The 21,836-nt window shown below is 37.7% G+C and overlaps 1 protein-coding gene across 2 annotated transcripts in view; it reads left to right on the forward strand.

The window, feature by feature from the left end:
- The first annotated feature begins 6,649 nt into the window (after positions 1-6,649).
- RXFP2 (relaxin/insulin-like family peptide receptor 2) overlaps positions 6,650-21,836 on the forward strand; it is a 65,127-nt gene continuing 49,940 nt past the window's right edge. The window contains exon 1 of one of the 2 annotated variants that reach the window (XM_011997803.1): positions 6,650-6,818. In XM_011997803.1, coding sequence (XP_011853193.1) covers positions 6,776-6,818 — 43 coding nt within the window. In that variant the 5' untranslated portion in view covers positions 6,650-6,775. The remainder of the gene's footprint in view (positions 6,819-21,836) is intronic. The other variant, XM_011997804.1, reaches the window with a different exon arrangement.

Raw genomic sequence — 21,836 nt, forward strand, 5'->3', positions numbered from 1 at the left:
GGCATGAACCTGGGAGGCGGAGCTTGCAGTGAGCCCAGATTGTGCCACTGCACTCCAGCCTGGGCGACAGAGTGAGACTCTGTCTCAAAAAAAAAAAAAAAAAGAGTTGCAATCTTAACTTGTTTTCTCCTAAGTATTTCATTCAAAACTCCTGTATCTAAAGAAATACAGTTGGGGTCATTAATAAAGAAAATCTTTTTATCTGAAAAAAAATTCCCAAGAGTTAGCAGGATGAAAACTTTTCTGCATACTTCAGGCAGCTGTCAGAATGAGGGAAATGAGGTAATTGAGAAATGGAGCACAGATCAATGTTCACACTCGCGCAAAAGGCGAGATAGGAGAAGAGAGAGAGAGGAATGGTCGTTGTGGGTTTTAAGCTCAGATGAGGGCCCCTGTGGGCTCAGCCAGGTCTGTGTTTTATAATCCTATCAAATGTAGAGCTGGCATAATGAACTCGAAATGAATTTAGATAAAAATGATTTGTGACTTTTCACTTTAAATCAAAGATCATTACCCAGCAATATATATGGTTGGCACTCTATAAATAAAAATACATTTATTCAGGGTAAACTTAATACATAGACTTGGAAATTTAAACAGCCCCCAATAACGTTCTAATTTATTTTATGTTCCCTGAAGTTTTCAAATGAAGGCACTGAAAGATTATGATACATATGCCTTAGAAAATAGCACCTGTTGACTAAATGCATATTGAGGTTCAGTCACATTACACAGAATTTCGGAAAGACAAAAGAATTTAATGTTCAGGAATTGTTTTGTGAATAATAAAAGGAATGCCAGCTCTGGAAGTAATCTTTGAATAATTCACTATAAGAAAATTGGGAATAGTATATAATGTAGAACACATTCCAAAAGAAGAAAAGGTCTGGAAAGAAAAATTAAATTTGTGTATTCATTTATGCAATATACACAGCACATGCCTCTAGGCCAATCACATCAGATTTAGTCTTGTAAAACTAAGGATTGCACTGATGATTTCCAGATTTATCTGTCTGTTTGAGTTACGTTTTATTGTGGCAAACACAGCAGCAACAATGAAGTCAAAGTCTCCAGTGGCTTACACAATAAACATGTATGTCTTGTCTATGGGTCTGTGGCTGCTGTGTGGCTCTTCTGGGCCTGGCTGAACTCCGGTTCAAGCATGGCCCATGTGACTCTCATTCTGGCTAAGGAATGGGAGAGTACAAACGACCATGCCATACCACAAAAGCACACTTAAAACCTCTGCTGGGCTCACGCCTATAATCCCACCACTTTGGGAGACCGAGGCGGGTGGATCACGAGGTCAGGAGATTGAGACCATCCTGACTAACACGGTGAAACCCCGTCTCTACTAAAACAAACAAACAAACAACAAACAAAAAAATTAGCTGGGCGTGGCGGGCGCCTGTAGTCCCAGCTCCTTGGGAGGCTGAGGCAGGAGAAAGGCATGAACCCAGGAGGCGGAGCTCACAGTGAGCTGAGATGGCGCCACTGCACTCCAGCCTGGGCGACAGCGCCAGACTCCCTCTCAAAAAACGAACAGACAAACAAACAAACAAGCCTCTGCTGGAAGGTGGCATATGTCACATCGAGTCACATTCAGTTGGTGAAAACAAGTCTCATGGCCAAGGCAAAAGTCAATGGAGCAGAGAACTATATACTACCCACTGAGAGGCCCTGCCAAGGCACACGGCTAAATGTGGGGGCACATACTCTTATTACAGGGAGTGGAATAATTGGGAACAATAATGGAATATACCATAATATCTCTAATATGCTTTTTGAGTATCCACCCAGTTTTTGGTCTAGCCTGCAATCTTGGGTCACTGCAACCTCCGCCTCCCGGGTTCAAGTGATTCTCCTGCCTCAGCCTCCCCAGTAGCTGGGATTACAGGCACCCGAGGAGGCTCTCAGTTTCACACAGAAGCAAGAATCTGTTTTACTTCCTTCTACCCTTCAGACTTACTTTGGCGTGTGTGCCTTGATACCACTGGTAGAATAGTTGACACTATTTCTTAATCTCTCAATCCATCAATCAAGAGGGACAGAGCTGAGGTTTCACCTAATGACCTTCGCAACTCAGATTGTTCCCCTCCCTGAAACGCTATCAAACTTTTGGTCTGCGTTTTTCATTTTGGTTCTTACCTAACTTCTTAGTATTCATATATCTTGTGCATGACTTTATTTTACATTCCCGTTAAAAGATCGTTTTGTGGGGTACACAATCTTTAGTTGTCAGTTATTTTTTTCTCAGAACTGTGAGCATTACTACACTTCTGGCTTCCGTTGCTGTTGTTGACAAGTCTGCTAACATTCTAATTTTCCCTATGTTGGTGATCTGTCTTTTCCCTCTGGTTTCTTTTATATTATACTATTTCAAAACTGAATGTGTAAATACAGATTCATTTTATTTGTCCTGCCTAGCAGAAGTTGTCCTTGCTATATCTATAAATTCTTGTATTTTATCAGTTCTAGAAAATTCTCGATAATTATCTCCTCAGATATTATCTCCTCTTCGTTCTCACAGTTTCTCCTGTGGGGACTATAATTAGCTGTGTGTTGAAATTTTTCCTGCTTTCCTCCTAGTCTCTTCTTTCATTTTTTTTTTTCCATTCCCTGTTTATCTATGCTGCCTTCTGGGAACTTTCTTCACTCCCTTATTTCCATTTACAACTTATTTTATCAACTATGTCTTGACAGCTCTTTACCGTATCCATTGAGTTTTAAAATTTTGGGAACATATTTTTCATTTCTGAAAATTCTCTTTGTTGCTTTTTGATGGTTTCTTATTCCTTATTTATTCTTGTAATTGCAGTCTTTAAATATTTTACATTCCATAACTGATCATCTCAATATTTGAAGTACGTGGGGTTCTAAATTTATTGCTTTGTTTCTGTCAACTTTTACCCATATATCCCTGGTTGATCTTTGATAATGAGCTCATATTTAGTTGATTTTAATCTGGATAAAATGTAGGGGTTTCAATTAAGGATATTTTTATTATGGAGTTTGCATTTCTTTTGCAATGGTGCTACAGGACACCGCCTTTCATAGTCTTTAGCCTGATCCTTCGAGGAAGCTCTGGCTTAGCTCTCAGATTTGGCCACTGACTCAAGGCCTAAAAGTTGTAGTGCTGATATCTGCATCTTTTGCAAACCAATCTTGCCTTTTACATTTGTTTACTGTGCTCCATTGCCATTTCGGCATTTGGTTTTTATTTTTGTCATGTATTTTCCCTTTAGACTCGATTCCCCTCATTCTGAAGACTCCAGAAATGCAACAAAATTGTTTCATGCAGGAGCTATTACAGCATTTTCAAGCAAGAAGTCTTTTCAGTGTATCTAATCTACCGTACTGCCAGTAGTGGATGTCTCAGGGTTATTTTTCACTCTGGGTTCGTGGCTATGCTCCTAATAGTTGAGCTTGCCAAGAGTTGAAATTCCCAGACAAATGGAGCATGACTTAAATTATTTTAAACTTCGAACATCAAAATTAGAACACTTAAGCCCAGGCATGGTGGCTTATGCTTATAATCCCAACACTTTGGGAGGCTGAGGTGGGAGGATTGCTTGAGCCCAAGAGTTCAAGACCAGACTGGGTAACATAGGGAGACCCCATGTTTACAAAAAAAGAATACGAAAAATTAGTGGATGTTGTCACATACACCTGTGATCTCAGCTACTCAGGAGGTTGAGGTAGAAGGATTGTTGGGCCTGGGAGGTTGAAGCTGCAGTGAGCAATGATAGCACCACTGCACAAGACCCTGTCTAAAACAAACAAACAAACAAACAGACAAACAAAACCCACCTTAATTTAGACTTTCTTAATCAAAATGGACCCTGTGCCAGAACTGGTTTGCTCAACTGATGGACACACTATGTTGACTATGCTGATGAGATTAGGTGATTGTTAGGTTTGCTGTGCCCACAGCATGCAAATAAATCTTACTGAATAATGACAATGCTATAACCTCACATATAAAGGATAATATATAGTTATAATCACAAATACTTAGCTAGTATGGCTGAATTACTCAGATTTTACTATAACTTGATTTATGGTAAGGAGGCTATTCAAGGGAACATTGCCATTATTGGCCTGCTATCATGAGCTTGGGATTCGGATGTTTATTATTCTATAATTTATCTTTTTGAGAACAGATCTTATCTATTCATATAATTTGTTCTTTGAATATCAGTATGTCTGGTTTCCCCCAAAACAGAAAGTGATACTAACTGCTAATGGATCAGGTTTGGTGAATAAGAGGCTATATAAAGTGAAAAGTCTATAGAAGTGAGAAATGTTTACAAGGCTATACTCTCACTAAGCAGAGTAAGTGTTTAGTAAATATCTTAATTGAAAACATTAATTTGGAAAGATAATGAATTATGCCCTATATAAAAAACAATCACGCAATCATGAAAATGTGTTAAAATTAGGGTTTCTGACCATTTTTAAATAAATTATGTTCTTGATTTAAGAATTTTATATTTAACAATAGTTTCCAAGATGTATATAAAAATGACAGTAGAAGCTAAGAAAATGTCTGCGCCCTCCCCTCACCACATAGAACTAGGTAATTAATGCTTTCAGTAAATAAATGCCCTTGAATTAGCCAGAATTATATTGAATTGTTTTATACAGTAAATAATATATTCACATGAGCTTTTATAGTATTATTGCTAAAAGTAAGGGTCCTACCAACAGGAGACTGGGATGAAGGGATGAGCTGATTCAGGCAAGGATCAATAAAACACACTTGTGCAGATTCAAAGTTAATTATCCAGTGAGGATTCAGTTTGCACAAGTCTTTCGTCTCAGCTCTGCATGAAGCACTCTCTGGAGCCTCCTTACCAACTGTGGCTCTAAGAATAGAGTAAATTCATTCACTCTTATTTAAACACATATATTATATCCCTGTGTAAATGTCAATCATTTCAGTTTCAGTGCAAAAGACCGGATATTCACACCAGATAAGTCAAAGTTAAAACATATTATATAAAATGGTATTTCAAAGCTTGCATATTCTACCTATAAAAACCAGTGAGCCAAAGATGTTCCTATTATTTATAATTATTGATTCCTGAATGTTTGTGTTAATATATTTCAAAGAGTAACATTGAAAAGCCTCACAGAAAGGAATAACAATACCATGAAGAAATCTAAACTAATTTCTTTGACGTCTTGACATTTCTTATTTCTCCAAAAATTACATTTGCATAGAAAATATATTTGTACTTCAAATACACTTATGATGGACAATTCATGGTATTTAATTGCATGGTATTTATTAAAAACTCATGCTCAAAATTTCAGTACCAGAAACTAGCATCCATCATCTCGACAGCAAAACACAAAACGTGAGAAAAACTAATCATTCCTTTAAGTGAAATAAGATAATTTTTACCTAAAAAGGCCTCGAGGTTAGTGAGGGAAAAAAAGATGCTTGAAATGTAAGAAAAGATCTTGAAGTATTTCTTTTCATCTTTATTCTCTCTGTTGCTTTTTCTTTTGATTTGAAAGATCAGATGAGACCACATATAAATGTATCTGGGAGGTGTCTTCAGGAATTTAACTCACTTCTTAAAAAGAGAAAAGAACTAAATACATTATGTGATAAATACAGTATTTTTTATTGTAAATTCTGTTTGAATCCTTGTTCTTTCAAAGGCTACAATGAAAGAAAGAACAAGGAAAACCCCATATTTTATGATTTGTGATGACAATAGTCACCACAAGATAGTTTTTTCAGTGTTGTTAGCACACAGTTAACAACAATATATAAGAGAATCTGCATCGTTCAGTCACAAAATCTTCTCTCCAAATCAGAACTACAAACTGTATTCTAGATAGATATTTCCCTGTTAGTAAAATATAAACTCAGACATGGAAATTCTACATCTTTTTGGAGAAGTCTTAATGATTACACTGGGATCAACAGAATCCTACAACCAAAAGTCCCTTTTTATACTTTAACTTGTACTAACTATGCTGTTGAGAAAGCTGCTTTCAGGATGTAAGAACTAAATTATTATTAGTGTTTTCTAATAGGTGTGCAATACAGAGCTGGAAGGAAGAATAAAATTATTCACTTCAAGAAAAAGGAATATGATTATGGGGGAAGTATGTGAAGTGAAAATATTGTATGAATGTTTTACAGTAATTATTTAACACAACACCATATATTTAAATTATCTTGTTATATGTCATTTGAAAAAATGTAAGTACATTTGAATAGAAGTGGGTGTTCTTTGTGTATCTGTAAGTAAGCAGCTTGTTGACATTTGTTTATTGCATGAAAATATAATTGTAAAGAGTTTCATAGTCTATTCAGTGTAAGCCTATATCCTTCATATTTAAGAACTTCGATATATGTTTGGATTTAAATAACAGCAAGTTGTTGTACATGCTTTGGAGGAAAAAAATTTTTAAGTGATTATAAAATATTTCTTATCGAATAATATCAAAGTCCTATTATACTTCCTTTTACACACCATAATGAATTAGTGATCAAGAACACAAGTGTAGATTTTAACTAAAAGAAACAAAAAAGAAAGAACAAAAAAGACAGCCTGCATAGTGACAAGAATCCGTCTCCCTTCATGCCAGTAAAGTTCTAGCTGTGAGCATGCTCAGAACATGGGAGGCACTGAAGTTACTACATCAGAACTCCTGCTGAGGTATGAGAAGGATACGTCTAATAACTCAATTGCTGTAAACCTATGATTATTTTTCTGCTTTTAAACATCTCTTCAGCCTCAGATTGATTACAATGTTCTTTCTACTTCATTTCATCGTTCTGATCAATGTCAAAGGTAAGGCTGCTACTTTCTCGCTTTAAATGAGTGCAATTCCCAAAGAATACATTTCTATGTAGTTCTATGGCAATTGTAAAAAATGTATTGGGGTGTTTAAAAAAAAAAGGACATCAAATTTGCCTTGTATTTGTCATTACCTTTCATTGCTTTTAGTCCCATACAGCCTAGTAATTTTTAGATGCAACAAATTTTTCATGGAAGCATGCCTTTGTATGTTATTAAAGCTGTAGATAAAGTACGTCAAAAAACAATGTTGACTATATCAATTAAAACGCAGAAAATATTTTTGGCATTTGTTTTAAAAAGTATGACAAATTAATAAACTAAAATTGTGTTTCGTGGAATTTCAACATGTTGAAATATGTCCATAAAATTCATGTACTTGTTAGTAACTATCTTGCGTTAATGTAATTAAACTAGGAACTCCAAAGCCACAGGCAGATCTAAAAAACAGTATCCGTCTCTGAGAGTAAACCTCTCTAAAATAAAGTTATTAAATGTCTATAAAAGTGCATTTACTTAGATAATTTTCTTTTGCTTTTAATTTGTGGAAATTTTTATTTCAGTCAAACTCTTAATTTTCAAGTCAGCACCATTTTCATTGTAAAGCTCACCAAAAAATAAAACTTAAATCTTCACTTGCTTTTAAAGAAAAAGATTCGTTGTCAGCCTATACATTCATAAACAACCTATTAATCATACCCAAGGTTTGCTGAGGTTTATTATTCAAAAATGTTTATATTTTAATTCGTATTTTTTCTTAAAGAATTTTGATAAACCTCTGAGAATAAAGGTTAAAATTTGAAATTGTTTTTATTTTCTGAAAAATTCGTTTTAGGTTTTTTAAATATTCAGTTTTATTAAGTGAATTCCAAGTGAATATTTTAAATCTTGAAACAAAGTGCAACATTTATGAGGAATTATTTTAAAATTTCTAACAAACAAAAGATTTTTAAAAGATTTAAAATATCTAAATTTTATTTTGAATTTAAAAGAATACTAAAACTTTACTTCAAATATTTAAAATACATATCTCCATACACCTAGCATGACTTTTATTTTATATTTTAATATCTCTTACATGAAAAACTTAGTATTAACTAAGAAGAAACAATATATGAACTCACCTGGCATGCACTACAGTTGTAGCAAGCAGTCTATTGCTTTATTTAAGGTCCTATTTAAGGTCCTACTTCAGAAGTTCATTTTCTATCCACATTTGAATATTCAATTTTATACGATTTTAAGAATATATAGCTACAAAGTAGTTTCTTGGATTTAAGAAAAGTCATAGAGATCATCTGTGCCCTTTAAAAAAATATTTAATTTACAGGACTGTAACCATAGTTTAACCAATTTTACTATATTTTTGCTTTTACACATGATAATGCATTTAATTGATTTTGCTTAAACCGTTTATGAGATGAAAAACATCTACTACTAAAATAACATTTTGTGATTTACCATAATGTAAAGTCACCCTTTCAACTAAAAACAAAAATTCAATTAATAATTGTCGTTTGATTTTATTTCTAAGTAAAAGCCATATTTCAAACTCCTAGTACCAACCTAACAAATATTTGTTGATTAATTATAATCTCTGGGAATTTTTATTTTCGAATTTTGTATTACTGTTGACTACTAATTTAAACATTTATGTTTAAAATGATTTCTTTTCAAAGCAAGACACATTAATCAATGCTTTGACATTTTATTTCTACTTATAAAAATAATAGGATTTGCTCTATAATTAGTAAAACTTTTTTCTTTTTCACAATAAAATTGTGGACAATTAAAATGGTAAGGCTTTTCATAGTAACCAAAGAAAGTTCATTTAGAATTGCCTAAAAGTAAGGGTTGTCTTTTTAATTTAAATAATATTTGTGATAGACTCTTAGGCCAGATCTAAACAAAACAGAAAATTAGAAATGATGTGATCATCTGCTCTCCTCTGACCATCATCACTCTGGAGTGCCTAAGGAATGAGTGACTGACTGCCTTAAGCTACAGGCACTAATAGACAACTACGCATAACGCATAACGTATCTTATTATTATTACATGTATTTTATCATTAATTTATTCACTGTGTATCTTTGTTAACCAGCTTCAAACTACTTTTTAAAAAACATTTCTTAATGGACAAATTAAGAACCATATTACAAATAAAAAACATGGGCTTATGTAGCAAATTAAAAGCATGAAGTATTAAGGCTGCTACTTGGTAACTACCAATTATGTTTTGTGGAATTTCAACCTGTTGAAATATGTCCATAAAATTCAAGTAATTGTTACTAACTATCTCGCATTAACATAATTAAATTGGGAACTACAAAGCCACAGGCAGATCTAAAAACAGTATCTGTCTCTAAGAGTAAACCTGTCTAAAATAAAGTTATTAAAAATAACTTTAAACTTTTAAAAAACATTTCTTAATGGCCAAATTAGGAACCATATTACAAATCAAAAACATGGGCTTATGTAGATAATTAAAAGCATGAAGTATTGAGGCTGCTACTTGGTAACTACCAATTGCTACTTACTCAAATAATTTGCTTAACCTCCAAAACAGGTTATCCAAAATTGGGCCTGAACAGTATTTTGAGGGGAGCAGTGTTTGACTGCCCCCTAGTGGCCAAGCTCAAGGCACGCCTAGCATGGTCCTTTCTTAGGGATGTCAGTTTCACTTGGCCACTCTGACTTGAGAAAAGGTTTTCCATCTGAATTTTAATTTCACACCTTTATATTCATGCTGTGGACAGTTGTGAAAATCAAGTATATTTCAGGCCAGTCATCCCAAAGACTGACCTGCTTGCGGGCTGAATGAAGTCCACTGTGAGGGAGAAGGAAAAAGATTGGGAACATGGGAGTTAAAACCTTTAGAGACGTGTTATCCCAGAAGATGCCAGCTAAATACATCTCACAACAGATGCTTACTTGTGTGCTCATCTTACTGTGAATAAATATGACCAGATGTAATCAAAGAGTTTTAAGGCCTCTCACTGGAAGTGACAAAATTGCCTGCCATGTGAATTTTAGAGGCAAAATTGGGATGCTGCTTTCTAATAGGTTGATATTGAAAAATGGCACATTTTCTGGCCAGGCACGGTGGCTCAAGCCTGTAATCACAGCACTTTGGGAGGCCAAGACGGGCGGATCACGAGGTCAGGAAATCGAGACCATCCTGGTTAACACGGTGAAACCCCATCTCTACTAAAAAACAGCCAGGCGAGGTGGCGGGCGCCTGTAGTCCCAGCTACTCAGGAAGCTGAGGCAGGAGAATGGCATGAACCCAGGAGGCGGAGCTTGCAGTGAGCTGAGATCGGCCACAGCACTCCAGCCTGGGCGACAGAGCGAGACTCCGTCTCAAAAAAAAAAAAAAAAGAAAAAGAAAAATGGCACATTTTAATTCCGGAATATAGTAACCCAAATAAAATTCAATTAACAAAGAATGGTTTTGTATAAATAGTTATGCAACAAAAACTGCACCTAATTTTTAGGAGTACATATCTATTTAAGAGCCCAGAATGGCTTGGTTTACTTATTTGGTAAACATATAACTCAACATTCTTTGGGTAAAATAAGTGTGCTTGTTTCACATGTGAAGTAGTAGTGGAATTAGAGGCCTAATTATCTACAAACAAAAAATAAGCTTCTCATATGCTTTACTCACCTGTACTTCCAGGTGTTTTGTATGTATTTTTAAAAATTAAGTTTGCAATGAAGGTCAATGTTGCTATCAGAAAAGTGCCCTGAAGCCAAAATAAAACAGCTGATTCAACAGTCATGTGATAAACAGACTTCTGAGTGTTTTAAGATGCAAAAAGAATTGTGATTGTGGCCAGGCGCGGTGGCTCACACCTGTAATCCTAGCACTTTGGGAGGCAAGCAGATCATTGAGGTCACGAGTTCGAGACCAGCCTGGGAAACATGGTGAACTCCCATCTCTATTAAAAATACAAAAATTAGGCAGGCATGGTGGTGCATGCCTGTGGTCCCAGCTACTTGGGAGGCTGAGGCAGGAAGAGTGCTTGAACCTGAGAGGCAGAGGTTGCAGTGAGCCGAGACCGCACCACTGTACTTCAGCCTGGGCAACAGAGCAAGACTCCGTCTCGTAATTAAAAAAAAAAAAAATTTAAAGAATTGCGATTGAAAATGTAACTTTATTACAAAGTAAAAAGCCTTTACAATATGTTCAGCGTGACTGATAAAGTTCTAGCCCTCCTTTCCCATCCTCCCCCTTCCCATTGTTCTGACACAGGCCCTGTCCAAGCCTCTCTCCTCTCCTTCCCACCTTTATTTATTCTCCCCTCCTCCCTGCCTTTGCAGGCATCTGTCTCAGATGCTCTCCCGGCCTGTCTTCCCTCCATTTTCATGTCTCGCCCTTCTACCCCCATCCCTATCTTCCTGGTGTCCTCACCTCTGAAATCTCCGTTCTACTCTCCTTGGGTCTGCTCTTCAACTCTCTTGCTCTCCGAGTTCCTATCTCCTCCAGCTCTGCCTTTGTACTGGCTACATCACATTCTCGGTAACTCTCACACCTGCTCCATCCTAATTGGTCAATTCTGGCTTTTCATTTCCACCTTGGAATACCTCTATCCCTCAATTTGCCCCCTTTCTCAAGTATTCCTCTCTCTAATCACCTCCTGTCTTTGCCAAGCTCCCTCCCCAGGGGCTTCCTGGATCTTCTTTGTCTCCCTCTTTTGGCCTTTGCCTTCTTTCTATTATTTGTCTCTATCCCACAGTCTCCTGGCCTGACCAGTGGTCACCATGTCTGTTGCTTGCTAGAATACACGCCCAAACACCACCAAATGAATATTGTATCTCTGTATTACTTCAATACTGGTGTGCTGTCTTTTTCTAGGTCCAATGATTTGTCTACAATTCTAAAATCCAGAAAGCTCAGAAAACTGAGTTGATCACCTTTGCCTACAAAATCTGGTTAGAATTGGCCAGGAGCTATTTAGATTCTTTATGCACTTATTGTAAAATGTCATACATTGTGCTATAGAAAAATGTTCATGTGTTTGGTTATGGAACTTTGCCCCAAGTCAGTAGGAAATGTTACATAGTTCATAGCATATGCATTAACTTTCTAAAATCACAAAAATATTATAAATTCTGCAACATATCTCTCCAAAGGGTTTCTGCTATGGTGGTACAGATCTCTATTAGCCATGCCCCTCTACAGATCACCAACTGTTCCGTGCCATATTATTCTCGAGTGGTATAATGGCTATTTTATTTGCCCAAGGAAATTGTGTTAATAGAATGTGTCTGATGAAGGAAAGATAATTTTAACTAATTCTCCTTTTCTCTGATTCCAGTTTATTTTCTATTTAATCGCTAGGTTATTTTGTTTTTCAGTGACTATATTTTTTATTCTGGTCATTCCAACTGTGTTTAAAGCTGTCTGGGGTTTCATAAACTTTCATTCTTATTTCATATCATCTTCCTTCCATTAGTTCTTTGAGAATTTTAATCATGCAGAGTTTAAACTAGTCTTTAAAGCTGTATCAGCTGGGCACGGTGACTCATGTCTGTAATACCAGCACTTTGGGAGGCTGAGGTGGGCGGATCACCTGAGGTCGGAAGTTTGAGACGAGCCTGGCCAACATGGTGAAACCTTGTCTCTACTAAAAATACAAAAAATTAGCCGGACATGGTGGCGCGTGCCTGTAGTCCCAGCTACTTGGGAGGCTGAGGCAGAAGAATCTCTTGAACCCAGGAGGTGGAGGTTGCGGTGAGCCGAGATTGTGCCACTGTACTCCAGCCTGGGTGACAGAGTGAGGCTCCATCTTAAAAAAAAAAAAAAAAGTTCTATCACCTCTTTCCCAGGTATGAATTCCCCCTTTTTGTGGAGCCCTGGACATTTCATAAATTTGGAAGAATGCTTCTCCTGCATGCAGCTCCTCAAAGTAATCTCAAAACTAATTCCACATAGTCCAGGGAGTGTTCAGATCTGAACTGTCATATATGTTAGCATCTCAGAGATTTTGCCTGTGGGTGATCCAGTTCCAAATCTCATGCCCATTTGCAGCTGTATCACCACAGCTTCCCCTACTGGCCATGAGCAAGCATTATTTAAATCATAGTCTTTGGTGGTCAGAGTTATTCCATACCCCATGCATTGTCAGGGGCTCAGTCCCAGTGGTTGACTTCATGCAGATCCCAGCCTCTGCCAGTTGGGCTGCACTAAGCCCCTTTCTCAAACTGGCATTGAACCCAGTTCTGATTGTTTCTCCAGTCCCAGCTCCCTGCAGAACAAGTGGCTTTACGTCCTCTCGCAACAGTGCCTTTTTCTGAATTCATGTTCTATGGAGAGCTTTCTCTTCTATAACCCAAATGTGTTCATGGAAAAGCATAATATCGGTGTTTTCTGTGTCTACGGAAGAGTATGATGTGAGAGCATATTCAGGGTTTTCTCACAATGGATGACATTGATCCAGAAGTTCAGCAAAGAAGGTAGCTTTTGTCCTTCAGACTGTGCATTGTCAAAGATAGGACATGGGTGAACGTACACACACCAGAGATCTGGAGTCGTGAAGTAAAGTGCTACACAAACATTAACAGATTAGGAGACGGGAGGCAGCAGAGCAACAAGGATGCTGGATTTGGGGTCAGCAAACCCATGTTCAAGTCATAGCCTTGTTCAAGTTTGGCCTTTGGCATACCAACTAACTTCTCCGCTTCATCCGCAATACTTATATAATTATCGAGTTTCCAAGAACCACTTGTCATGATGTCAGAGACACAGATTCAACAACTCCAGCCCCTGAGGATTCAATAGCTCTATGGTGGGTCATGGGCTCTGCATGTTTAGGAAGCGGCCCAGGTGATTCTGATAAACCTGTTCAATGGACCATACACCTGGAAAAACTGGTCAAAATATACATGGGCTTTTTTTTCTTTGAGGTGCTAATTTTTGTTATATTCGTTGTGTGTGCCAGGATGGATAACTGGATTCACCTGGATTGTTTGACGCACTAATTCTACTTGAAATGGTGTTTCAAATTTGGAGGCAATAAGGACAAATTAAGTATTTGGGAAGAGAATATCTGAATCTACATTGTTTAATTATCAATATAAAGTTTCTTAACAATTAGTATAGTTCAAAAACTGCAATTAATATGCTAGTTTACCTGTAGAGCAGCCTTGATGTTAATTACCACTCCCGCCTTTAAAAGAAATTAATAAACTCATAACACAAATGGCTAAGGAAGAATCTCTTCTGGTTTGGGGCCAGATTCTATTTCTTATCGGTCACCTGGCTTTCACTATCCAATTTTTTATTCGATTATAGCTCAGCCAGTAGACATCGGACAGGTCATTGCCTCTCTCTCTCTCTTTTTCTGTTATTCACACCTTGCCTGGGACATTCTGTTTCAACCCCATAGGCTAAAAAATAGTGTATCTATTGCTGTAGATATTTCTACTCCTAATTTCCTTTCATGTAAACCCATGTTATATAAGAGATGTAGAAGATACTGATTCTCTTTCATTCTGCCCTAAGAGCCACCGTAAAAATATTCCCTTAAAAGCCTCAACATTCAGTCTGAGGGTGAGATGATAGTCTTTATGTCAACTTTCTTATACATAGGAAAAGGATAATAATCTACACTGAGTGTTACGGGAAAACTCTTTTCCCTTATTTGAAGCCATTTCCTTTTTGGCTGTTTCCTGTTTCCCACTTTAAAACGCCGCACTTACTGTAATAACTAAAGTTAAAATTAACCACTTGGAAAAATAAGTTGCTCTCCCTAAAAGCACAGGGTTGTGTACATGCTGTTATTTTTGTTCATTTTACCTGTGAATTGTAAGTTTTGAAAAGAATAAAGCATGAGAAAATTACCTGTGCTATGACCCGATTCTCAAAATTATATGGGCCACCTTACTCCAGCCTACATAGACTCCAGCTAAAAAATTACGAGAGGCCCTTTGCCACCGCTCCTCTTCCCTAGAAAATGGCTTTAAAAAAAAAAAAAGAAGATGGTGCCAAGCAAGTTTTTCACTTAAAAAACTGAACCATTGGTGTAAGATAAATGAAAAAAAGAAAATGAGCATAAAGCTTCTATCATATGCACTCAACCCACATTGACATCATCATCAGCAGACGTATGCCCAAGTTTGGCCTAAGCTTCTGACATGGATTAGCACTGAAGCACTGATGTGCTCTCCACTCCCACATATGGAGCTTTAGGTCTATGTGGCTCATTTACAGAAACAGCATTGCTATTCCTGAAAATGTTAATTAAGTTCAGACAACAATTTTTGAGGCATCTGCTTTACACTAAGAACTGAAAACTTCTCTAGCCATTGAATCAAAATTAATAAATTCCATTATTTTTAATGGCAAAAACCGCAATTTGTTTTGCACCAGCTTAATATAATAATAATGACATGCTATAAATACTACATAGAGGTATGTGCAAGATGGTTTGGGTAGAAAAAAGGGAAAGTTTGTACTGAGGAGTGGTTTTGAAGTCTCAGTAAAGTTTTTGCAAAAATGACTTCTGAGATGATTATCAAAGAAATAGGAAATACGGAAAACAGAACATGCTACAGTCTTAGTATCTGGAAATACAGAGAATAGAACATGCTACAATCTTAGTATCTTAATTATCTTAAAAGTTAGGGCTGCAAAGAATGTTTTCCTAACTGAATACAAGATAATTGTAAAAAGTGAAGGAGAACTGTCCACTGGCCCTGCTTGATCTGAAATCACTTTGGATGTTGTAGTTTGCTCATTTTCAAGACTATATAGTACGTCATTGAGAAACATTCCAGAAATGTTTATCCATTTTATTTTTCAAAGACACTTGGATTGTTTCTGGCTTGGGGCTATTGTGAATAATGCTGCTGTGAATGTTCTTGTAAGAATCTCTTGATGCACATATGCATGAATTTCTATGGGCATTTACCTAGAAGTAAATCTACTGACTCGTAGGGTTTGCACAACTTCAAACTTAGTAGATACTGACAAACTGTTTTCCAAAGCAGCTGCTCCAATTAACACTCCACCAGTGTATGAGAATTTGCATGATTTTACATCCTCACCAAATAGTGTATCATTGGGTTTTTTATTTTTAAATTATACCCATACTAGTAATCTTAGTGATATTTTATTGTGGTTTTAATTTGCATTTCCCTGATTATGAATTAGATTTAATACTTTTTCAGATGTTTTTTGTCATTCAGATATCCTCTTTTGTTCAGTACCTATTCAAGTCTTTTGCCCATTTTTCTATTTACCATTCATTTTTTCTTTATTGATTAGTAGAACATCTATATGTTTGCTAATTACAGACCCTTTGCAAGTATCCTCTACTCTGCAACTTGTCTTTGCACTCTCTTAACGATGCCTTTTTAAAAAGACAGGCCAGGCATGGTGGCTCAAGCCTGTAATCCTAGCACTTTGGGAGGCCGAGGCGGGCAGATCATGAGGTCAGGAGATCGAGACTATCCTGGCCAACATGGTGAAACCCCATCTTTATTTAAAAAAAAAAAAATTGCCAGGCGTGGTGTTGTGCACCTATAGTCCCAGCTACTCGGGAGGCTAAGGCAGGAGAATCGCTTGCACCCGGGAGGCAGCAGTTGCAGTGAGCCAAGATTGAGCCACTGCACTCCACCAGTCTGGTGACAGAGCAAGACTCCATCTCCAAAAAAATAAATAAGAAGACGTTCTTAATTTGTATATTGTCTAATTTAAGTATCTTTTCCTTTATGATTAGTGTTTTTATTTGGTTTTTCTTCTTTGTAGTTTCCTTAATACATCTACCTCACAGTCATAAAGATTTTTTCTTATGTTATCCTAGAAACTGTATTGTTTCACCTTTCATATTTCATCCTACTATCTATCTAGAATTGAGCATCACCTCACCCCACTGCTCTGTAGTACAAACGTTTACATGTGTGTCTTTTTCCAAACTTTCTATTCTGTTCCATTGGTCTGTCTTTCAATCTTTCCACCAACATCATACTGCCTGAACTATAGTACCATTATAATATGTCTTGCCATACAGATAATGAGTCCTCTCTCCTTGTTCTCCTTCTTCGATGGTAGCCTGGCTCTTCGTGTTCTTTTGCATTTCCACATGCCTTTGAGAATCAACTTACCCATTCCCACACACATACTCCTGGGATTTTTATTGAGATTTCTTTGAATCTATAGACTGATTTGGGGAAAGAATGAACATCTTGAAAATATTGCCTTCCACTTATTTAGGTTTTTAATGTCTTTCACTAATAGTATATACTTTACATAAATGTCTCGCCCACTTTTGTTAGATTGATGCCTAAATACATGATACTGTTCATGCTATAGTAAAAGGTATGATTTTTAAAACATTTCATTGTCTAATAGTTGCTGAAATATAAAAATACAATTGACTTTATAGAAACTTTGCAAAATTCACCAATGCTAAAAATTTATTATTTTAATATTCACAGTTATATTATTTATGAATAATTACAGTTTTATGTCTTCTCTTCCAATACGTATGCCATTAATTTACTTTCCTTACTTAATTCCATTGGCTAAGCCCTCCAGTACAACAATGAATAGATATAGTAGTAGTGGACACCATCAATCTCAAAGGGAAAGCCTTCAAAACCTCACTTGTATGCTGTGGGATTTTATAGATAACACTTAATTAAATCAAGTAAGTTACCTGCTATTTTTAGTTTGCATAGTTGTTTTAAAGTCAGGATCTGGCAGTTCCATCTCTGGAACCTCTCGTAAACAGAGTTAAAAACAAGTGACAAACTGCAAGAAAATATTTGTGAGTTACAGAACAGAGGACTAACCTCCCTAAAGAATTCTGGTTGCATTGCCAGATTCCGTTTTCTCACACGTGGTTCCAAACACTGGTCCTGACTATTGCTGTCAGGAATGAAAGTTTCACTGTCTCATCAGCATGAATTAGATGAAAAACAATCTTTTCAAAGGAATACATTTTTCATAAAGCCAAATGTATTCCTTTGAAAAGATTGTCTTTTCTTCTCCAGATACATTCTCTCTAATTTTTAACAATAAAATACTACTTTTCTAATAAATCCATGTTAAAATATATGGTAACTCGGAGTTTTAAAATCATCCTTATTTGACAAACTAAAACATCAGTAACTTTTGGCAGGTTTCTCTAAATTCTTTAATTGAATTTATTTGGTCTAAGAAATGCAAAAATCTAGAAACTTCTGATCTAACGCATGTTAGAGATGTCAGCGTATTGACAAAGAAAACGGAGCTGATGAATTAAGGAGATAGAGAAAGAAAAGGAATTTTTAGAAAATATGGAGGGAAAAAAGCTTTTAACCTGGGGACCAAGGTTGGATGTGTCAAATGCAGAAAACCAAGCAAGATGAGGACTATGAAAGAGCCATTGGATTTAGCGTCAAAAAGGATGACAGTGATTCTGGTGAGAAGAATGTCAGCAGAGCAGCAAGGTCAAGGTGGAAGCTATGGATTTAAGAATGAAAGTGTGGTAAGGAAGTGGAGATATTGACTTACTTGTACGGTTCTTCAGAGAAATTTAATTGTGAAGGGGAGGAGAGTATATCTCAGTTTTATAGGCAGGCAGATATAACAGGATTTGGGTTGGTTGACTGGTTTATTTGTTTTGAAGATGGGAGCTGTACAATAGAGAGACAAAGATACTGAAAATAGCTGGGTGGAGTGGCTCACGCCTGTAATCCCAGCACTTTGGGAGGCTGAGGTGGGTGGATCACCTGAGGTCAGAGTTCAAGACCAGCCTGACTGACATGGTGAAATCCCGTCTCTACTAAAAATACAAAACAAATTAGCCGAGTGTGGCGGTACATGCCTGTAATTCCAGCTACTTGGGAGGCTGAGGCAGGAGAATCACTAGAAACCTGGAGGCGGAGGTTTCAGAGAGCCAAGATCATGCCATTGTACTCCAGCCTGGGTGACAAGTGTGAAAACCCATCTCAAAAAATACATATATATGTGTGTGTATATATATATGTGTGTATGTGTGTGTGTATATATATAAATAAAAAATATAGGAAAGAAAGGAAACAACGTAGAGTCTGAGAAAGTGAGGTCGAGTGGAGCACAGAACATAGATGGAAGGCTTTACTATGGGAAGGACAAGAGGCCTTCATTCTTTGTGCATCACAAAAGAATAATCCAGGGACTTGGTCTAGTCCTGTGCAGTTTCCATACACTCAGCACGAGCAGTCTAGGTGGATGGTACCCACGCTTACGTGAGGTGGGTCCTGCCCAAACACATGCTGCAGCCTCGGATGCAGGTACATTCATAAGTTGATGTGAATAGAATCTGGGATAATTCCCACTCAGAGGAAGAACAGCCAGTGAAAGTTCCATGAAACATAGCAGTCAATGAATCAGAGAGGAATTGAAACAGAGAGGTGAAGGGACCAAGGTAGCACCTTCTCTCCACATTTCCCAAACAAAGTTCCCATCGGGCTTCCCCTTGCCTGTCTCCTTCACAATCCCCGTTTCCATGGTCTTCTCCCCTTCACCCACCACACTGCTCATTCTCTCCATTCACTCGCCTCAGGCAAGCTTTAGGAAGAAGGTAGTCTCTCAACTCATGCAGAAGGAGATGAACTTTACATACTAATAGATAAGATTTTTAACCTAAAATAATGCGTCTCTAAAGGTGGAGTTTTGGCAGTTTACCAGTCAGCAGAAATAATACTTTTGGAAGGGAAGTCTTCCTTCTTCCCTTAAATCCCTTATAACCCACCAACGGCCACAACTTCTGTTTGTGACCCACATAAAGGCACCCAGGCAAGCAGGATGTGGGGCTGACATCCATCCCTGGTAAGGATGATGTTGGCAGTTTGAAATTATCTTTTTTTCCAATATAAATAAAAATGTATTGAGTCTACACTCTGTTCCACGAAGTTAGGCATCATTTCCCCAAATCTGTCTTTCTAACATCAGGCAGTCATCTGAAGAAGGAGGGGGCAATATTTTCTGCTCCCCCCCCCCGGCCGAAAAAAATCTGTGAGTAGGGTCCTGAGGGACTTTCGCCAGCGTAAAGTAGTGGCTTTGTCTCAGAAGAACATGACAGAAAATAGAGGTTGGGAGAAATTCCATTAGGGCAGGAATCTCTGAAATGGAAAGGAGGTGGGGTCAATACATGTGAGTGAAACTGGATCAAAATACTGAATATAATAATTGATGCGGCCAAGAAACACCATCCAGGCAGGGAGTACCAAACAGCTGCATGAAAGGGTAAGATCGCCAAGTTTGGAAAATAACAACCACCACCACCACCACCACCAAGAGGCCAATTTCTCTTCACCTACCTTAACATAAAAGCCTTTCCTCGTTTTCTTCAAGCAAACAACAAATCATCTACCCAACAAAGGTGGACTTCTAGTAAAATTCACTCTTCGCAGAAGTAGGGAGGGCTCCGGCCAGGTGCACTCAACTGATGGAGCTGCTTCACCTTGGCTTCTCAGTGGAGCTGCCCAGGATGGTGCCACCCCCATCAGAGATCCCAGCCCCTGAGTTCCAATAGCAATGGACACTGTCTGCCTTGCTGACGGACAACAAAACGCAACGCATAGTAGGCACTTAGTTAACACTTTCTGGATGCTAAATGAATGTTTCCTCTGGTACTGCAGTTAGTTGGCTCTCTGGAGCAGATGGCACAGGCTTCTCTGCCAATTTCTATAGCCCCCCCCTGCAGCACCATTGCCATCCCTGGTGACCATATCGTCTGACTTGGGTTAAACACCACCCCACCTTGGCGATGCGCTCCTCCTTGGCCTAAATCCCCCTGGAGCCATCGTCCCTGGTGTTAGAGCCAGAACATCTGGCTGAGAGGATACAGGCTTTCTTCAGCTTTATATAGGACTAGCATTGGCAGAGAAACAGAGAAAGCAAAAAGAGACTTGTATATCTCCATCAATTCTTAAACTGAGGACCTGAAAGATGATTCTCACCTGTTGTTTCCCAATAACCCAGGGGAAGTGTTGATGGGCAGCAAAAAATAGCCTTGGGCAGCAGTCCAGTTGGCTTTAAAAGGCCATCTGAACGTCATTTTAAAATCTATTGGCACAGACACGTCCAGAATATTGACCAGAAGACAGAAGAAGGGCGATTACTGAGCAATTCTCTTTTATATGTTCGAGCCTCCACTCAGCTGTGTGTTTGGCAGGGGTCCCATGGAAACCACTGCAGAAGCCATCAGCACTGCTGTGATGCAGGCATCCTCCATTTTTATAATCCCCAGGCTTCAATAAAAGCTGTCGCTTCCCACTTCCACAGATGGCAGGAAGAATAGACAACAGAATACACTTTCTACAGATAGCTAGTGATGCTTTTTTCACTATGTACCAAGTACAGCAGGGGTTCTAATTATTATTTAATTTGTATAATGACAGAGCGGAATGATAAATGAAGTGCATGAAAGACTAAACAATATTTTCTCATCAGAATAACAGCCTAAATCTGCTGCCTTGGGAAGCTTAAGTTTTGAAAAGGGTTCTTCCTTCAATTCCTTTTTTAAAATTTCTAAATGGCTCATTAATTCACATGTTCATTTTAAAAATTACTGAGCACCAAGTAAGACACTAAGTTAGACAATAGAGATATAGGTCACAGAGGGAAAAGGGTGGGGAATACATTGTATTCATTTATTCTCCTTATATATAAAACATTTGTGTTTTGAAATGTCTTCAGGAAGATGCCACTCTGGGGTGGAAAACAGGGAATTACGAGAAATGCAGTTGGCAGGTTCTATTCATACATGTTCAGTCTCTTCCTCCCCTTCTTTGTCCACACTTGCTAGATGCAACTCAATTTTTTTTCTAGGGAAAAGGAAACCATCTTGACGCCGTTTATTTGTGACAGTTGATTGCTTGTTTGCCCCTGTCGCCTAGACTTTCTGAATATGTGAGATGGGCATTTAGTTAGGTCCAGCCCTCAAAGAACTCACAGTCAGCCGGGCACAGTGGCTCATGCCTGCAATCCCAGCACTTTGGGAGGCCAAAGCGGGTGGATCATTTGAGGTCAAGA

Source organism: Mandrillus leucophaeus, unplaced genomic scaffold (assembly GCF_000951045.1).
Source record: "Mandrillus leucophaeus isolate KB7577 unplaced genomic scaffold, Mleu.le_1.0 Scaffold549, whole genome shotgun sequence".
NCBI lineage: Eukaryota > Metazoa > Chordata > Mammalia > Primates > Cercopithecidae > Mandrillus > Mandrillus leucophaeus.